Consider the following 19,228-nt stretch of genomic DNA (forward strand, 5'->3'; position numbering starts at 1 on the left):
AGAAAGCCAACGTTTGAGGGTGTCCCCCAGTAGCTTTCTGGGAGTGTCATGGAATACATAGACATGCCCAGGCATTTTCAGGGCATTTTTGCCCTCCGGGCAAAACCAGATGGTGTATTCATTCTGGTGGGACGCAGGCTATCTGATAGCAGGCCTCTGCAAAGTAGGAGAGCCAATCAGGTCTGAATAACCCCACAAAACAAACACCATTTGCTTCAATGCAACCTCAAGCTTGTAAGGAATGTCCACCATGCTTCAGTGTTGCCTGCAGGCATTATTGTACTGCTCTACAGTCCTTTGGCAAACAAACTGCTGTCTGTTACAGCCACATATGCAAAATTCTGACAGCAATCCGGGGCACCTGTTGCCTTTATGAACCCCAGTTACTAGGTTCTCAAGCACAGTTGGTTGCTTCGTCTTTTTGGCTGCAATTCTTCCATGAAGACCAATTCTGGACAGACTTCTCATAACAGTAGATCGATGAACCTGGGTCCTGTTGGTTTTTGCCAGCTCTGATCTAATGCTAACAAGTATGATGTGTAATCTTATGCGCATCTGTTTCCTTGGCTGACCACTGGATCTACGGCCCTCAACATTGCCCATTTCCTTTTGATTCTTCAAAAAAGCTTGAACAGTACATCTTGAAGCCCAGTCTGCTTTAAAAATCAAACGTCTTCTCTCCTGTATACTCAAATATCATTGGAGGAAAAGAAACTCCTCCAGTTTCTGAATTGGAGGGGCAACCCACTACCTATTTATAGACCATAAACACCCACACAAGAAAAAGTATGAATTATTGTGGGTTCACTGAAGATCTTAACACTGTAACATGTAGCCTTTATCAGTATTTAGTAAAACTTAAATATTCATGCTGTTGAAATATTTAAAATATTGTAAGTAGATAAAGAAAAATAAATGGTATTAAAAATGATACTGTATGACTGCTGCCTGTACAATATCTATGCAGTACTTCATTATGGGTTAATTAGCCCCTGTATGTACAGTATAATGTGCACTGGTCTAGCTGCCACAACGAATTCAGCCCATTCTCCGATGTTTGAGGTCTGTGCACAAACCCCGACAGCTAACTCGACGAGCCGTTTGCTCTGGACAGAGAAGGCCAGGGTGCAGGGGAATGGCCAGCGTTTTATGGGTGTACCCATAAAAAAGCTGGGCGTTACTCTGGGAACGCAGGAGTGTTGATACCTGCATGGGACCGGCGGTTGTAGTCACATGATGCCAGTGCCCACCCCCAATTCAGTGATCTCCGGACATCTGAAAAGTATGGACTGAAGACTCAATGAATAATTCAATGATTTCTCCTATTTTTGGCTGTATGCGCACTGATTCGGACACCGGGGGGGGGGGGGGGGTAATTAGATAGCCACGGACAAGCCTATTACCCATAATTAGCGATCCCATGTAATATGATATCCCTGTTTGTGTTAAATACATTTAAAATGATAATAATTCTACAACTAGGCAATGAAAAACAAATACCTTTCATGAGTTTCCCATCACTGACTGGCTTACTATCAGCTGCATCAGTTTGGAAATCAGAATCGCCCACACTGCTTCCATCTTGTGCGGCAGCATCACCGAGTAACAAAGTCTCATTTGGGGATTCTGCAGAATTGCAGTTAGCATCCGATGTTGTAAAAGGCTGTAACTGAGAAAAGAAATGTAATGGTTGGCTAAATAATAATAAAAAAAAAAAAATAGAAAATGTTTACGAATTAATTACAAAAAATAGAACCAGTGGCTGCTGAACTACAGTACAAATAAGTGAATACTTTATAAACAGTTGTACATCGCATACAAGGGTTCTGCAGTTTCACCACATGTTCCAGGTAACAGGCTGGCTGCATAAAACATACATAGCTTACATGCAGACATTAAGTTATGTCACTAGTATTCTTTGGGGGTATTCAATCCCGGGTCATGACTGTCGATCCGTCTCAATAGCTGTGACCATGGCCTATTTTAGTTTTGCTCGACACATATCACCAGGCGGGATTCAATGTCCTGCTTGGCGATCAGCGAAAAGGGGGTGTGTCCACATAAAAGGCTGTGGATTGTCGAGATTCGCCGTGATCACGACAATTCAAGGCCGCAAATAGACAAAACGGGCCTGACAGCATTTTGAAAAAAATATTTTGAAAAAAATGGAGATGGCTTTGTCTAAACAGAAGTATTGGGAACAATTGTTGCATAAAGAAGTGTGAAACAGTAAGTAGTGGCTGTTTGCTGGGGTGAAGATCAGTATACCGACACTCAAATCCTCACTGTTCAACAGTAGAGATACCGACCAATAGGGGCTATTCTCCCTCAAGTCTGCTCAGAACAGACTTTGTAGAATTAATATATAGATGTGTATACTGAATTATATGGTTTTATATGAAATAAATGCTGAGAATGCTGGGTTTTATACATTTAGTTTGATTAATGAATTAATAGGATATAGATGTGAAAGTGTACTATCAGAATTTCCTCTGTAGAAAGCAGACAATATGGTGGTTTGTAAAACAGACTTTTATGATGGTGTTCACAATACTTTATTGCCCAGGTTTAATATCTGAAACTAGGCATTGCGTAAAATGAGCTTCCTCTTGATCAGTTTTAGAGAAAGGACTCAGCAGTATAACCAAAACATCTGAGAACAGAACAAATGCATATGTTCAAAACCTACTGTACTGTAAAAATTAATATGTCCTATGAGAAATATCTAATGTTCCAGAAGCAAGCTGGAAGAAAGGACAGCAAAATGCAGGTGTATTTTTTTTAAATGAATCAAAATTAAACATCTGCATTATATAACAAATAATTCCAGCATGATAATTTTATATTACTGATCAGTGTTTCAGTTATGCAACGAAGAACTAGTCCCATTTACCAATGATTTTACACACAAATCATACAGACACACCGTATTAAATGTTAGCGGTAATTAAAAAGGTAAAATTCTCCATAAAAAATCCTGATAACACAATGTAGCCAATGGAGTCTGGATCGTTACACTGTAGTTGAACACAAGGATGGATATTTATTTTAAAGACCATTAAAATCCACATATGAAAATTTACATTTAGAATCCATGAAAGCCAAAACATTAGATGCTCTCCCCTGCCCCCCCCCCCCCCCCCCTTCTCCCATTTGCATTAGCCAAATCATTTCCCACAACTCTATTACACTGTCCTAATAGGATACTGAATCAAAATCTGAATTTGTAGATTAGGCTGCGCTATCCTCACAGATCTTGCCGTTGTGTACAAATTCACAATTTCTGCAGAGAAATGGGCCCATACATATCTTCATGATATCTCCTCCTGTGACCTCTTACCTGCTCTCCTCAATGTTCTCTACAACGGTCAACTATTTTTTTCCTCAATGTCCCAGCTGTATCTTAACCCTTTGAGTGCAAAGTGATTTTGTCAAAATAGGTGTGAAAATTGCAAAGATGACATTTGACATCATAATGACTTGTAATGTTAACCTTATATAGGAAATACAATCTTTTTTTTATTTGAGTTTATATAACAAATGTGAGCAGTGTGAATATTAGCGGATTAGCAGTGGCAAATGTTAGTGGATATTTTGTGCATCTCTTACAGATATGATGGCACGGAAAGGTTTAACATTTAAAATAGCAAAGACTGAGCTGATCATCTTTCCCACCTACAGTTTCCATCTCAGAAATAGATCTAGGGTTAGACCCTTTCACTCTGTAGGCAACTAAGACCCTCACCCAGTCTCTGGTCATCTCGACAGTGACCTATCTGGTCCGCCTCCCCACTCTCTCCACTGTAATCTGTCCTCATTACTACCACCTCGGTCATCTTCCTCTCCAAACACACATCTGTATATATCTTAAAAACCTTACGCTGGCTCTCCTTCCCAATTCAAGCTCCTCACACTCACAAAGTCCTCACCCATTCCTTTCCCATCTACATCTTTCAGAGAGGCATAAACTCACTACAGCAATTTAATCTGCATTTGCCCCTGTGTTGGTAAAGTTATAAAATACTGCTTTTATCATTACTATATAACTAATGGAACTAAAAAGGTTAAAAAAATAGATGTATATACCAAGATTGAGCCTAGAATACAACTAGAAGGCTACAAGTCCTAATTTACATACATCACATTTAAGGATTGTTGTACAACCATGCTGATGACAACATAAGGATTTTAAAAGACTGATGACTACATGATTAACAGCATAAACAAAAGTACATCTTACATTTTAAAGGTTTGCATACATTTTCAGTTCATTGTAAAACCCAAAATATGACTATGAAAGAAATGTCAGGGAACTAAATTGGCCTTTAAAAAGCTTAAGTGTCAACAAGGGACTAGAAGATTCTGAAGAGAGTTATATACACACACATCCAAGTGGATTACACTTGATGAAATTTCTTCTAATTTGGACATTTATGGTCATATTGGTGTCAAGTGCTAAGCCAGAGATTGACATGAACATGCTCCACAAGTAATGAGCCAAGTACACTTAAAAAGAAATTAGGCTTCCCCATGAAGATCAACATTGTTGAGAGGTAGGATGTGCCACTTATATTCGATTTAATTAGGTACAGATGTGTTCTCATATCTCTGCTGCAGTAACACCAAGCAGACCCCTCTTGGTCTGCTTGGTGTCTTTTCTGCCAAAAATGGGTCTTAAATCGCAACGGTTTCATTGCGAAATTGGGGCTCACATCGAGGGGCAGATGCACTAAGCTTCAAAAGTGATCAAATGAAGATGGATAAACAGCCAGCCAATCAGCTCCTGCCTGACATTTTTCATACACAGCCAAGACTTGCAATCTGGACTCTGAGGAGAACACATGTTCACTGGCACCAGGAGTAATTAATCCTCCTGCTCAGATCTATCAAATTTGTTGAAGGACATGTAGGGAATTTGGCTCATTTCCCATATAAGTGGTATAAACAAGAAAAATATTTCTTGAATTGGATTGGACAAACTTCATGGAATATATCAAACCTAATTGAGAAGGGCATACTATAGAAATCTATAAGGTGTGACTGAAATGAGGACAACTCCAGTATAGGCAATCATAAATCATTTATTACATGATTTCATCCTATAGGAACCAGATCTTTGATCTATAAGGTCAGAAATTTTAAGGAGATCTTAGGAAGTTATTCCTATGAAACTGTGAAAATAATCTTTTATAAAAGATTATTGTATAATAATTTACCCCTGATGAAGTCTTGTTATAAGACGAAACGCGTTGGTATCTGATTTAATCTGTAAACTAAAGAATGTACTTTCATGACAAGATATGAAGAACCTGTATGTTTTTTAAGAATCACGTTTTAATAAATTTTATATTTATAAGATTACATGTTTGGTTCTTTTAAAATAAGGAAAGACAAGGAATTACCATTGAACTAGTTCTAGGGCACCTAATAACACTATTGATATATATATATATATATATATATATATATATATATATATATATATATATATATATATATATATATATATATGATATATATGTAGATATATATATAATATATATATAGCTATATAGATATATAGAGATATATACACACACACACACACATATATATATATATATATATATATGCACATATACACACATATATATTTTAACAAATGAATCAGCAAGTCTCTTTGTGCATCCTAGTCATGTTGCATTGTGATTAAGATGCATTTACGACCCCCCGCCCTCCCTCCAAAAAAAGATGAATACTTAAAACTATGTGTGAAAATTCAGTAACTACATTACCAGTCAATTTGCAATGAAAACTGCTTTCAGCCCTGTATAATTTGGTCATGAATTTCTTGAATAGATGTTTCACTTACACATCTTTACAGCAGCTAACATCTAGATTGCAGTACAATTATAGCCCCAAAACAGTGGCCTATGTCCTAAACCACCTAACACCCTCTAATGCTGGGTACACACTTGCCAATGCGGGCAGCGATGGCAGAGGTCAGCAACAAGGCCCTCGCTAATGACATCTACCAATAGTCTGCAACATGCTGGGCACACACTATACCAGTTATGGCTAACCTTGACACTCCACATCCCAGCATGCCCTGCTACAGTTTTACCATTTGCCCATCATAAAACTGATGCAGGGCATGCTGGGATGTGTAGTTCAACAACAGCTGGAGTGTCAAGGTTAGCCATCACTGCACTATACTATATGCCAACATATTACTTAGTTTGCACCCAACTTTACTCAATCTTTGAAGGAATGTAAAATATTTTGGGTATTTTTTTTTTTGTATTTCTGTTTCCTTATGAAACTGGCAGAGATATAAATAATTCACATTTTTACTTTGGTAAATAAAAAGACTATACATATCAATGGTTAATTACCAAGCAGGTCTTAATCCTTTTACCATAGGAGGATTTGAGATGAGATAATATAGAAATAAATAGAAATAAATCACCCGAGATGAGTCTTACAGCAGTGCACAGATTTGTTTTCTACAACAGTCGGACTCGCAATGCAAGCAGGATACTTCCTCTACACATTTATGTAACTAATGACAAGCCACCCACTGAGATACCGTAACTCAATTTATTTTTCAACTCTAGTTAAAGTGGATCTTTAAGAGAAATAACAAAGCTCAAAAAATCAACATGCTAACTTTACATAAGGAAATAGATAATAGCAATTGGAAAATAAAAAAAAACTAATGTGAAAATAGGGCTGAAATGTCAGGTTTCTGTCCTGAGTATATGAAGGTAAAAAAAAAAAATCTAATAAAATGTAGGAGAAAGACCAATGTGTCCAACACACACAGATTTTAACATGTTTGTTATATAGGGTCATCGTCCCTCACCAGGAACACAAACCCCCGAAAACCAGCCAATGGTCTGATAAAAAAAAACTAAAATAGATCTATTGGTTCAAAATCTAAACTATGTAGAAAAAGAGTGATTGGACAACCCCGCTCTAGTGAAATGGTGTGCTACTGCAGCAGAACAAGGATAGAGCGCTAATGTTTAAATAATTTGCTATAAAATGGCTTGCCGGAAGTAGCCATAGTTTTCAAGAGTTATCATTGTAGGCTACTCAGAGATATGCGTGTGAAAAGCATTGTAAAAGTTAGGAAGATCCTTAAATCCACTGTGTCTCATCATTAAAGACTGAAGAACGGTCATTGCAGGAATGCAACTCATCCTGGAAGACCTCCAGAACTGCAATCCTGGAAACGGAGAGCCCTAACCAGGGAGCTGCGAAATCAGACCAAGCATACCATTGACCAAGTTCCAAATGGACACTAATGTGTTGGTTTCGACAAGAACACTTTGTAGAGATGCTCATGAACCTCTAATCAAAGAAAAATGCAAGCCAGAGCTTAAAACAGTGAAACAATAACAGCGATTGTTATGGAGTGACTAATCATGATTTACACTTTTCAGATGGACAGGTTTGGATTTGGCAATTGCCAGAAGAACGCCTGATGCCAGAGTGTACAGTACATACAGTGAAGCATGGAGTTGGTGGTATTATGCTGTTTCAGCTAGTTTGGCATGGGTCAACTAGTTTTAATGCATGGTCACAATGACTCTGAGAAGTGTAGAGATGTTAATAAATCTGTGCTCTGTAAATTGTGCCAGTCCTGTGTATCTAGACTACAAGGCCATCTATCATGCTTCAGAGGTGATGCTGGACTGGTATAAAGAAAATCTGATAACTCAGATGGACTGACAGACTTGGGTTTATTTACTCAGGTAAGAGTTCTATTTAAGATGCTATGTTGCCCATAGAAACCAATCAGAATCTACTTATTTAGCACCTTCTACCAGATAAAAAGTTATAATCTAGTTGGTTGCCCATGGCTACATCCTATCTTCAATAAAACTCCCAACTTTGTAAATACACCCTTCAGAGTCCAGTTCTTACCCCCAATGAGAACCTCTTAGATGAATTGGAATAGGTGACTTCTAGGCAGACCTTCTACAGTGTTATTTAGTTGCTGTACTTAAGGCGAAAAGGCAAAAAAACACACCAACTGCTGTCCAGGAACTTGTGGACAGTTTGTCAAGAAGGGCGCCACCTGCAGTGATTGCTGCAATGTTAGGACATCATTAAAATCTTGTTGATCTATTTGTTGTCAGTGTGCAATTACTTTGGTCTTCTTAATGTAGTTGCAGTCTTAATTTGGTACTTATATGTTAGTTGGATGCCCACTAAGCTATTTGCTTAGTTTTCCGCGTCCCCTCGCTTCGGGCTCGCCACACTATATAAAATCAACTCCATGCCGACATGGATAGTGGAGGTATGAGCGTACTAACTATAGTGGGCGCCCAACTAACATAAGTACCATTAATTCTTTTATCAGTATGCCGATAAACAAATACAGTATTTATGCGTCTCACAAAAAAAAAAAAAAGAGTGATCGGGAGTGTAGTGTGGCAAGACTGTCATTAGCAGAGTTTCCTTACTCCACATAATTTTTTTTTTTTTCCCCCAGTTGTATTGCTCATGCATGTTAAAAATAGAGGATGAGCTGCTTCGTTGGGGTGTTGGCAAGCTTAATCACTCTAAAAGAGCGGTTGCTTTGATGGAGTTTATTGCCCATGACATGCGGTTAACATCTAGTTAGGTGCTGTATCTACAAAGAATAGTGTCAGTTCTTGCTGTTTATGTTCAGCTACTGAGATTATGCAGCAGTGTCTGCTGGGTCAGCTCTAAATTTAAAGTCTGTGGGTCACCCCCATCTTCCCCAAAATGCTAATCGACAAGCATGTAAAGAGTAATATGAATACCTAGGACTTGGATCAGCGACTGTTTAGGAGATGCACATTTACATAAAATCCAGTTTACAAAATCGAAGGTTTTGGTCACCATGGCAACTGGCATTTGCTGAGCATTGTATTAAACACATGTTAACTAATTACCATGTGACAAATAATTTTGTTACAACATACACTTTTGACAAAGTTTATCTATCCACGAAGATAATGGTCATGTAGGCATTATGGCAAGCAATATAACAATTATTGAGCAACCGATTTTTGATCATAAAAAGGGAATATTTCTGACATCCAGAAGATTAACACAATACTCCATTAAAAACAGCAAGACACTTTTTTCTAGAACTAAATACGACGGCATATTCTGCAAATATTAACTTAAAACTACATATTATTAGAGCAAACACTGTTAAAAAAAAATAAATCTGTCAATTCTAGATGTCTGGTTCCCAAGGTTTGAATTCAAAACTAGTTCCTTGAAGCTGCTCCACTCTGATCCCTATCGTGCTAATAATGTGCCGTTCGCAGTCTGAGGTTTATCTGGAGATCCACAGAATAAGTAAAACAACCTGTAAATAGTTAGCACTGCTTGGATGCTGGCTGGGGTGCCCATGCCTTCATGTCCTTCTGCCAGCTAAGCTTCGTTTTCATTTTTTCCTCTCAATTTACTGTTTCTTCAGTTTATGTAATGAATCATTGGTATGTTGTCTGCCATTTAGAGACCGGAAAAACTGTAGAAAATATGAAACCCTTACACCACCGCTAGCCATATCTGTTTGTATGAAACAAATACTTTTCTTTAAAAGGGGATTTCGTCATTTGCAATTCTCAATGGGTTAAAATTAAAAAATTGGGAGATCTAAAACAGTGTGGCCTATATAGTGCAATAAAGAATTTGAGGGGTTGGGAAAGATCTTTCTTTATATAGCCAATTTAAATAAATATCAATTCTGGAAATTAAAACTAAATGATCTGTTGCATAAAATTCCATCAAGCATAGCCAACGTAAAAACTGAAAGATGCTGATTTCACACAACCTCAGTGATGGCAATTTTCATCTATCAAACTACATTGTATCAGGATTGCTAATGCTGAAACTCTGAAATAAAAAGCAGCCCGACTTTCATATGAAGGGCAAGGCTCACCAAAAAAAAAACCTCAAAAAAAGAGATAAGTCTCTACAATGCTGCAATAACACATCTTCATAAAATGCTGTACTTATTCATCAATATATGCACTCATCTTATTTTCAAAAGGTGACCTCCCTCCAGCACGCATTTTAACCAGGTAAAATAAATTGTTTCACTACACACTGAAAGTTCCACAGCGCTGTCATTTTATTGTACTCCCTTATCTGAAGTCAAATACAACCCTTCTTCCTACGACACTATATTATGTCTCATTAACGTAACACAGGTATACTGTATATACAGTGATACATTTACCGAAAGGATTAGGAAACTATATTGGCACAACAAACTATTCGAATATTTAAAAAACACACTTAGGGGCAGGTGTGCTGAAGAGTGATAAAAAATGTAGAGATATAATCTACCAACCGAGCAGCTCCTTTCATTTTTCAGGGTATGGGCTCATTGGATAGACACCAACAAGGTCGACAAGCATTAGGACGACATGCAGGAAGGTTGACACAAGCATTCGGTCGACATGGGGTTTTTCACCTTTTTTTTTTTTTACCCGAACGTCAACATGGACACAAACTTAACACTGCATCCCCTCGTACGGCTCGCTGTGCTCAGCTCTAGTGACTGGGTAGGGCATGAAAAACCCCACGTGGACCTAATGCTTGTGTCAACCTTTCCGCATGTCAACCCAGCCTGTAACATAGCAGCTAGGAGCCGATCTGTTTGTACTCTCCACTTTAGCACTCTCCACAGCCAAGTCTCCCACTAGGTTGTTAAACCACGACAGCTAACTAAGGGGAGTCTTTCCTATCCCCCTCCCCAGTATCATATAATGAATTTGGGGGACAGCAACTCTGTTATAAATGCAGGCATCATAGCTTGGAGAAGATTTAATATACATCATAATCCGTTAAAATAGCTGTCGCCTGGGTATCCACAGAAATATTCTGTCACCACATAAAAATTTCATATAGACTTGTCTGGTAATCAAGGTTTATCAAGGAAAATATGTTATTCTGCTTAAAAAAAAAATAATGCACAAGGGTAATCTATCATTCATATTGGATTAATATTCTCCTGCAGACTAGCTATTTTCTGAAACAAACAAAAATCCTGCAGCTTTTACAGCCATCTCCTACATATAGCACTAGCCAACTCTGCATGTGAACTGGTCTACAAAATAGAAGTGACGCAAAGAACTACTATGGAGTATTTTATCAAATTTAACGGGTTGTGCATTAAGTGGAGACATACGTGTTAAAATTAAAGTATTAACAATATTATTTTTATTACTGAATTTAAATACGAATTTAAATAAAACTTTATACGTACCGGAGAAACAAGAATACCTTCTTTCTGCATGAAAAAGTGCTTTTTAAACTCATAGTATGGGTTATATTGATGCCAAGGCTGAAGGAAGTCAAATCTGACAAGAAACAAAAAAAAATACTTTTATAGAGCACAACATCAGATTAATATTTATACATCAACTATAAAAAATAGTTACAAAACCAACCTTGTATCATTTTTTGCTCGTACACTAGTTTCAAACTTGACTCCATTTCGTGCCACATACTGAGCTAGCTTGTCAATGACGGGCTGAATATCAGGAGGTGGAGGAATAATGGCAACCACTGGAGCAAACGTGCTAAAGTACAAACGGAATAGAAAATCAGAAGCCTTCCATCATAGAACAACATTGCTACATCAATTACAGAATTAGATACAATAGAACAAACAGAAGCTAATATTAATCAGACAAGGTAATTGTATTCATCACTCATTAAATATTTCATTACATATTATCATTCAGGCCATTAATGAATGATTCACGAATCTCACCCAAAACTTTTACCTGTATTGAAGGGTTTAATCACAAGCACTACTGGTGTTGTTTTGGAGCCCTTACATCTTATGTCGCACAATCAAGTTCAAAACCAGTATTAAAAAAAATAAAAAAATTAATATATATATATATATATATATATATATATATATATATATATATATATATATATATATATATATATATATATATATATATATATATATATATAGTCCAGAACAAGACCGCACTCACACTGTGTTAAAGTCAATTTTGGGGTGCCTGGCAAGGGAAATGTGCTTTTTAAAGACACAGTCCCAATTACATTCCAGGGGTATCCTCCACACTACAGGCGGGGGATGTCAGGCACTCGCCTTTTTATAACAAAAAGAAATCCAATCTCTGTTATAAAATCCAATCCAGATTTTTTATTTCATCCAATGTTAAAGTCTGAGACAATCATCATAACTGTGCTGTTTCCATGTGTGCCCCGACGTTTCGGTCCAAATTAGCGGACCTTTATCAAGGAGCCTATAAACACATGGGGTAAATGTTTTAGTAACCTGCCAACAGGGTACCAAAATATACAACTTGCAAACACATGTACATAAATAAAGTTTTACATTACTTGGTCAGCGAAAAATACAGCAATCAACGAAGTCAGGAAAGGAAGCCCATGGTCAGAGGAGCAGCAGCTACCTGACACTGCCCGGGCCCGGCATTTATACCCTAGACATACATTGTTTAAGTGAGGACGCCGCCTACAATCAGCTGAGCCGCACTTCCGGAGTCACCGGTAATTCGGGACCCGGAAGTATCGGCTTTTGGAACGCACGAGTGGCACGCATAGACGTCCGGGTTTCCCCGGCTGCTGTGCTGAACTCACTCAGCAATACGTAGTTTGACACGCAAGTTTGGAGCGCACACACTTCCGGGTTTCCCCGGCTGGGCTCCTGCACGGATCTGACATTAGTGCAGCATCACAAAGAGAAAGTTGTTAATTAACATTGCTTAGCTACAGGGGCTATTTTAAATATACGTATCAGAGTGCATATCAATATATATACACGTGTGGATTAAATAATCAGCTTGTTGCATTTAGAATAGCAGAGAGAACGGTATAGTAGCCGGACCAATGTAGTCTGGGTGAGCCGGGGATATTTTAACCTGCTTGGGGTGGCATAGAATTTTTTGCATAGAATTTTTTGCAAACAACAACGATCATTAGTGTTTATGGGAATCATTAATTCTTAAATTTAAATGCCACAATAAGCAGAAAAAAGGGGGGAGGGAGGAAGGATCGGACAGGTGATTGTGCCTGGCACAAATTATTAGAAAAAATATATACATATATATCTATAACGATAAAGTCTAATCAAAGTGTAGAATCTACTAAATATTTTAATATTTATTTTTATTTTTATTTTATTATTATTCTTATCCTACAATTCTTTTTGTGTGAAGCACCTGAAGATTGATGCAATTAAAAAAGTGATGAGGCACCTAAAAAAAGAGAATGAGAAAGGCAAAAATATGAAAAAGGACAAAAATATGAACAAAAATATGAAAAAGGGCAAAAATATGAACCTTTTCAGAAATAAAGCAAAAAAAGCCAGAAAGAGGCGAGAGTCAGACCATTAATCAAAAATTATAGGGGAAAATGTATCAGAGAAGAATATATGGAGAAAAACTACTATCAAAAAAATCTTTGAAAAAAGGGGGTATCAAAAAATAATCAAAAAAATCCTAATAAAATACCCCAGATAACCCAGGGAAAACATGTTAAGGTATACATGGAGTTTCAGTGGTCCAATTACTTCAAAAAAATGTTCAATGGATTGTTCTCATTGAGACCTCTAGGGGCCAATGTCCCAAGTTGGTAAATCCATCGACTTTCCTTTTTCTTTAGTTGTAGACCCCGATCTCCTCCGCGTGGCGGTGGTGGGACCCAATCTATTAGGCGGCAACGTAGGGTAGATAATTGATGGCTTGCTTGAAGGAAATGGCGTGGAATAGGCAGTTCAGCTTTGCCTGTCTCGAGTGCTACACGCACTGAGTTCCGGTGGTTCGCCATGCGCTCACGAAACTTACGGGTGGTCATCCCTACATAAGCGAGACCGCATGGACAATTTAACAGGTATATTACATGGTCCAATTGGCAATGTAATCTATGTTTGATTTTGATGGCTTTGCCCGAATGAGGATGAGGAAAGGTGGCCCCCTGGGTCATACTGTTGCATGTTGTGCAACCAGTGCAACGAAAGCACCCTGGTCTTCTCGAATGCAACCAGGTGGTGTTCTGTTCAGCAGTAGGGGTGGCCATCGGTCTCATTAATATTTCTTTCAAATTTGGGCCTTTTCTAAAGGCCATCATCGGTGGTCCGTATTTATTCAATTTCAGTGTGTTATCAGTTGCCAATATGGGCCAATGTTTTTTAATACTCTTCTGAATGTCAGATGAGGCATGATCATAGGTATTTACAAATATCATTCTCTGAGTAGTTTTAGAACGGACTGAGGTGTCAATATTACGGTGGACTTCATTCATGTTGTGCCGTGCCTTCCGTAAGCATCTCTCAAGTGTGACCTTCGAGTAGCCTCTTTCAATGAATCGTGTGGTCATCTCTGTAAGTTGTTCCTCCATGATGGTGGGTAAGGTGTTATTCCTGATAACTCTCATAAACTGGGAGATGGGCAGGTTTTCTTTAAGAGCTGGCGGATGGAGTCAACATCCGCCAGCTCTTAAAGAAAACCTGCCCATCTCCCAGTTTATGAGAGTTATCAGGAATAACACCTTACCCACCATCATGGAGGAACAACTTACAGAGATGACCACACGATTCATTGAAAGAGGCTACTCGAAGGTCACACTTGAGAGATGCTTACGGAAGGCACAGCACAACATGAATGAAGTCCACCGTAATATTGACACCTCAGTCCGTTCTAAAACTACTCAGAGAATGATATTTGTAAATACCTATGATCATGCCTCATCTGACATTCAGAAGAGTATTAAAAAACATTGGCCCATATTGGCAACTGATAACACACTGAAATTGAATAAATACGGACCACCGATGATGGCCTTTAGAAAAGGCCCAAATTTGAAAGAAATATTAATGAGACCGATGGCCACCCCTACTGCCGAACAGAACACCACCTGGTTGCATTCGAGAAGACCAGGGTGCTTTCGTTGCACTGGTTGCACAACATGCAACAGTATGACCCAGGGGGCCACCTTTCCTCATCCTCATTCGGGCAAAGCCATCAAAATCAAACATAGATTACATTGCCAATTGGACCATGTAATATACCTGTTAAATTGTCCATGCGGTCTCGCTTATGTAGGGATGACCACCCGTAAGTTTCGTGAGCGCATGGCGAACCACCGGAACTCAGTGCGTGTAGCACTCGAGACAGGCAAAGCTGAACTGCCTATTCCACGCCATTTCCTTCAAGCAAGCCATCAATTATCTACCCTACGTTGCCGCCTAATAGATTGGGTCCCACCACCGCCACGCGGAGGAGATCGGGGTCTACAACTAAAGAAAAAGGAAAGTCGATGGATTTACCAACTTGGGACATTGGCCCCTAGAGGTCTCAATGAGAACAATCCATTGAACATTTTTTTGAAGTAATTGGACCACTGAAACTCCATGTATACCTTAACATGTTTTCCCTGGGTTATCTGGGGTATTTTATTAGGATTTTTTTGATTATTTTTTGATACCCCCTTTTTTCAAAGATTTTTTTGATAGTAGTTTTTCTCCATATATTCTTCTCTGATACATTTTCCCCTATAATTTTTGATTAATGGTCTGACTCTCGCCTCTTTCTGGCTTTTTTTGCTTTATTTCTGAAAAGGTTCATATTTTTGCCCTTTTTCATATTTTTGTTCATATTTTTGTCCTTTTTCATATTTTTGCCTTTCTCATTCTCTTTTTTTAGGTGCCTCATCACTTTTTTAATTGCATCAATCTTCAGGTGCTTCACACAAAAAGAATTGTAGGATAAGAATAATAATAAAATAAAAATAAAAATAAAAATAAATATTAAAATATTTAGTAGATTCTACACTTTGATTAGACTTTATCGTTATAGATATATATGTATATATTTTTTCTAATAATTTGTGCCAGGCACAATCACCTGTCCGATCCTTCCTCCCTCCCCCCTTTTTTCTGCTTATTGTGGCATTTAAATTTAAGAATTAATGATTCCCATAAACACTAATGATCGTTGTTGTTTGCAAAAAATTCTATGCAAAAAATTCTATGCCACCCCAAGCAGGTTAAAATATCCCCGGCTCACCCAGACTACATTGGTCCGGCTACTATACCGTTCTCTCTGCTATTCTAAATGCAACAAGCTGATTATTTAATCCACACGTGTATATATATTGATATGCACTCTGATACGTATATTTAAAATAGCCCCTGTAGCTAAGCAATGTTAATTAACAACTTTCTCTTTGTGATGCTGCACTAATGTCAGATCCGTGCAGGAGCCCAGCCGGGGAAACCCGGAAGTGTGTGCGCTCCAAACTTGCGTGTCAAACTACGTATTGCTGAGTGAGTTCAGCACAGCAGCCGGGGAAACCCGGACGTCTATGCGTGCCACTCGTGCGTTCCAAAAGCCGATACTTCCGGGTCCCGAATTACCGGTGACTCCGGAAGTGCGGCTCAGCTGATTGTAGGCGGCGTCCTCACTTAAACAATGTATGTCTAGGGTATAAATGCCGGGCCCGGGCAGTGTCAGGTAGCTGCTGCTCCTCTGACCATGGGCTTCCTTTCCTGACTTCGTTGATTGCTGTATTTTTCGCTGACCAAGTAATGTAAAACTTTATTTATGTACATGTGTTTGCAAGTTGTATATTTTGGTACCCTGTTGGCAGGTTACTAAAACATTTACCCCATGTGTTTATAGGCTCCTTGATAAAGGTCCGCTAATTTGGACCGAAACGTCGGGGCACACATGGAAACAGCACAGTTATGATGATTGTCTCAGACTTTAACATTGGATGAAATAAAAAATCTGGATTGGATTTTATAACAGAGATTGGATTTCTTTTTGTTATAAAAAGGCGAGTGCCTGACATCCCCCGCCTGTAGTGTGGAGGATACCCCTGGAATATATATATATATATATATATATATATATATATATATATATATATATATATATATATATATATATATATATATACATATATATACATACATACACATACACACACACACACACACACACAGGAAAAACGGTTTATTTTACTGCAACACGTCTCTCTACTGCAACATGAACAGATGACTATATAGTAAGCTAGTTTTGTGAGAGTACATCTTGCCTTCAACTATCAAGCCCCACCACCACCACCACTACTAATACTACCCAACCCTTGGATGGACACCATAACCGTTGGTGTCCCACAAGGTTCTGTTCTTGGTCCTCAACGTTTCTCTCTCTGTACAGGAGGTGAGCTCATTAGTTCTTTTGACTTCAAATATCTCTATGCTGATGATACTCAAATCTAGCTTTCCTCCCTTGGCCTCTCCTCCCCTCTCCTCACGCGTATCTCCAACTATCTCTTCCTGGATCTCTGATATCTCTTCCTGGATGTCCCAGCACTCTCTCAAACTTAACATGTCTAAGACTGAAATGATCATATTCCAACCCTCCCACATAACCTCAAATCCTATAATCTCATTATCTATTGAGGTCAAGACTTTCAACTTCTAGCCCCAAGTACGCTGTCTTGGAGTAATCCTTGACTCTTCGCTCTCCTTCAAACCACATATTCAGCACCTCTCACAAACCTGCCATTGTCAGCTCAAAAATATTTCCAGAATTAGACCTTTTCTCATTCAGGATGCCACCAAGACCATTATCCACTCACTGATTATATCCAGGCTGGACTACTGCAATCTCCTCCTAACTGGTTTCCCTGAAAAAGGTCTCTTCACTCCAATCTGTCCTCAATGCTACAGCCCGGCTCATCTTCCTTAACAAACGCACTACCTCCACCTCCCCCTCTTCTACAAGCCCTTCACTGGCTTCCCTTTCAGAATTAATTTCAAACTTCTCACACTCACTTACAAAGCCCTCACTCATTCCTCTCCCATTTACATCTCTAGCATGGCGCCCACGATCTAGATATGTGTCGGGGCGATATCGCAAGCATTGTATGCATCTTATGTGTTTGTGCGGCATAAGATGCATGCGAGGCAAATCGACGAGATTTGTACATTGGAATCAATGTGAAATGGTCCCTGAGACCCAATTTTACATTTATTCCAATGTAAAAATCCCCCCAAAACCCCAATTTTAATTGCTAACCCCCCCCATGGGTGAAATGCCCCCCCCCCCCCCATGTTAACGCCACCCCACTATTGACGCCAACCCGAAGCGTGGCGAGCGCAGAGGTACGCGTCCTCCGACCTTTTCATACCCCCACTATCCACGTTGGCATGGAGTTGATTTTATATAGTGTGTCGAGCGCAGCGAGCCACCGAGCCCGAAGCGTGGTGAGCGCAGCGTGCCCCGCGAGGGGACGTGGAATACATGTGAAGTAGTCCGCGTCCGCTCGCCACGCTTCGGGCTCGGTGGCTTGCTGCGCTCGCCACACTATATAAAATAAACCCCACGCCGACGTGGATAGTGGGGGTATGAAAAGGTCGGAGGACGCGTACCGCCGCCCCTCGCGGGCTCGCTGCACTCGCCATGCTTCGAGTTGGTGTTGATAGTGCCGGTGGCGTTAACAATGGTTATTGGGGGTTTTATTACGATTTTTATGTTATGGCATCTTATGGATCTTATGCATCTTATGGATGCATAAGATCCACAAGATCCATAAGATGCGATATTGTACATACAATTAAAAATCTTTTCAATTGTATAGATTGTATGCCTTAATTAAGGCATACAATCTTATGCGATGGGCGCCGTGCTAGGAAATAAGTACCCTAACCTTATATCCCTTTACACTCCCACTCGCCCGCTTTGCTCTTCTAACGCCCATCGGCTCTCCTGCAGACTTATTCTCCTCCCACTCATACATCCAAGATTGTTCACGTGCTACTCCCTTACTCTGGAATTCTCTACCTCTCCCCATCAGACTCTCCAATTCTATACAGAACTTCAAGAAGGCTCTTAAGACAGGTTGGGATCGTTTGGTCTACAGTATGTCGGTCAATAAAAACCCCATGTCAACTTTTTGACTGTCGACCTAGACACTGTCCACCTAATGACCTGCCAACCTCGACCAATGCCGACCTAATGGTGTCAACCCAACATACTGTAGACCAAAAGACCGTACTCCCTTAAGACCCACTTCACCCAACTGTCCTCCTAACCTTCTGTTCCTCGCCCTGTCTACCCCTCCTGTGTCACCCTTGTCTGTCTGCCCCTTCTCTTTAGAATGTAAGCTCTCATGAGCAGGCTGTCTGCCCCTTCTCTTTAGAATGTAAGCTCTCATGAGCAGGGAACTCCTACCTCAT

At 39.3% G+C, this 19,228-nt stretch overlaps 1 protein-coding gene across 7 annotated transcripts in view; it reads right to left on the reverse strand.

Annotated features, from left to right (window-relative positions):
* The window catches only part of SFSWAP (splicing factor SWAP), a 127,043-nt gene that overhangs the window by 68,299 nt on the left and 39,516 nt on the right, over positions 1-19,228 (reverse strand). For all 7 annotated transcript variants that reach the window (XM_083150170.1, XM_083150188.1, XM_083150166.1 and 4 more), the window contains 3 exons: positions 11,427-11,558; positions 11,243-11,336; positions 1,501-1,669 (listed from right to left, as the gene is read on the reverse strand). In XM_083150170.1, the coding sequence (XP_083006296.1) occupies positions 1,501-1,669; positions 11,243-11,336; positions 11,427-11,558 (395 nt within the window). The remainder of the gene's footprint in view (positions 1-1,500; positions 1,670-11,242; positions 11,337-11,426; positions 11,559-19,228) is intronic.

This window comes from Crinia signifera, chromosome 1 (assembly GCF_055691185.1).
Source record: "Crinia signifera chromosome 1, ASM5569118v1, whole genome shotgun sequence".
Lineage (NCBI taxonomy): Eukaryota > Metazoa > Chordata > Amphibia > Anura > Myobatrachidae > Crinia > Crinia signifera.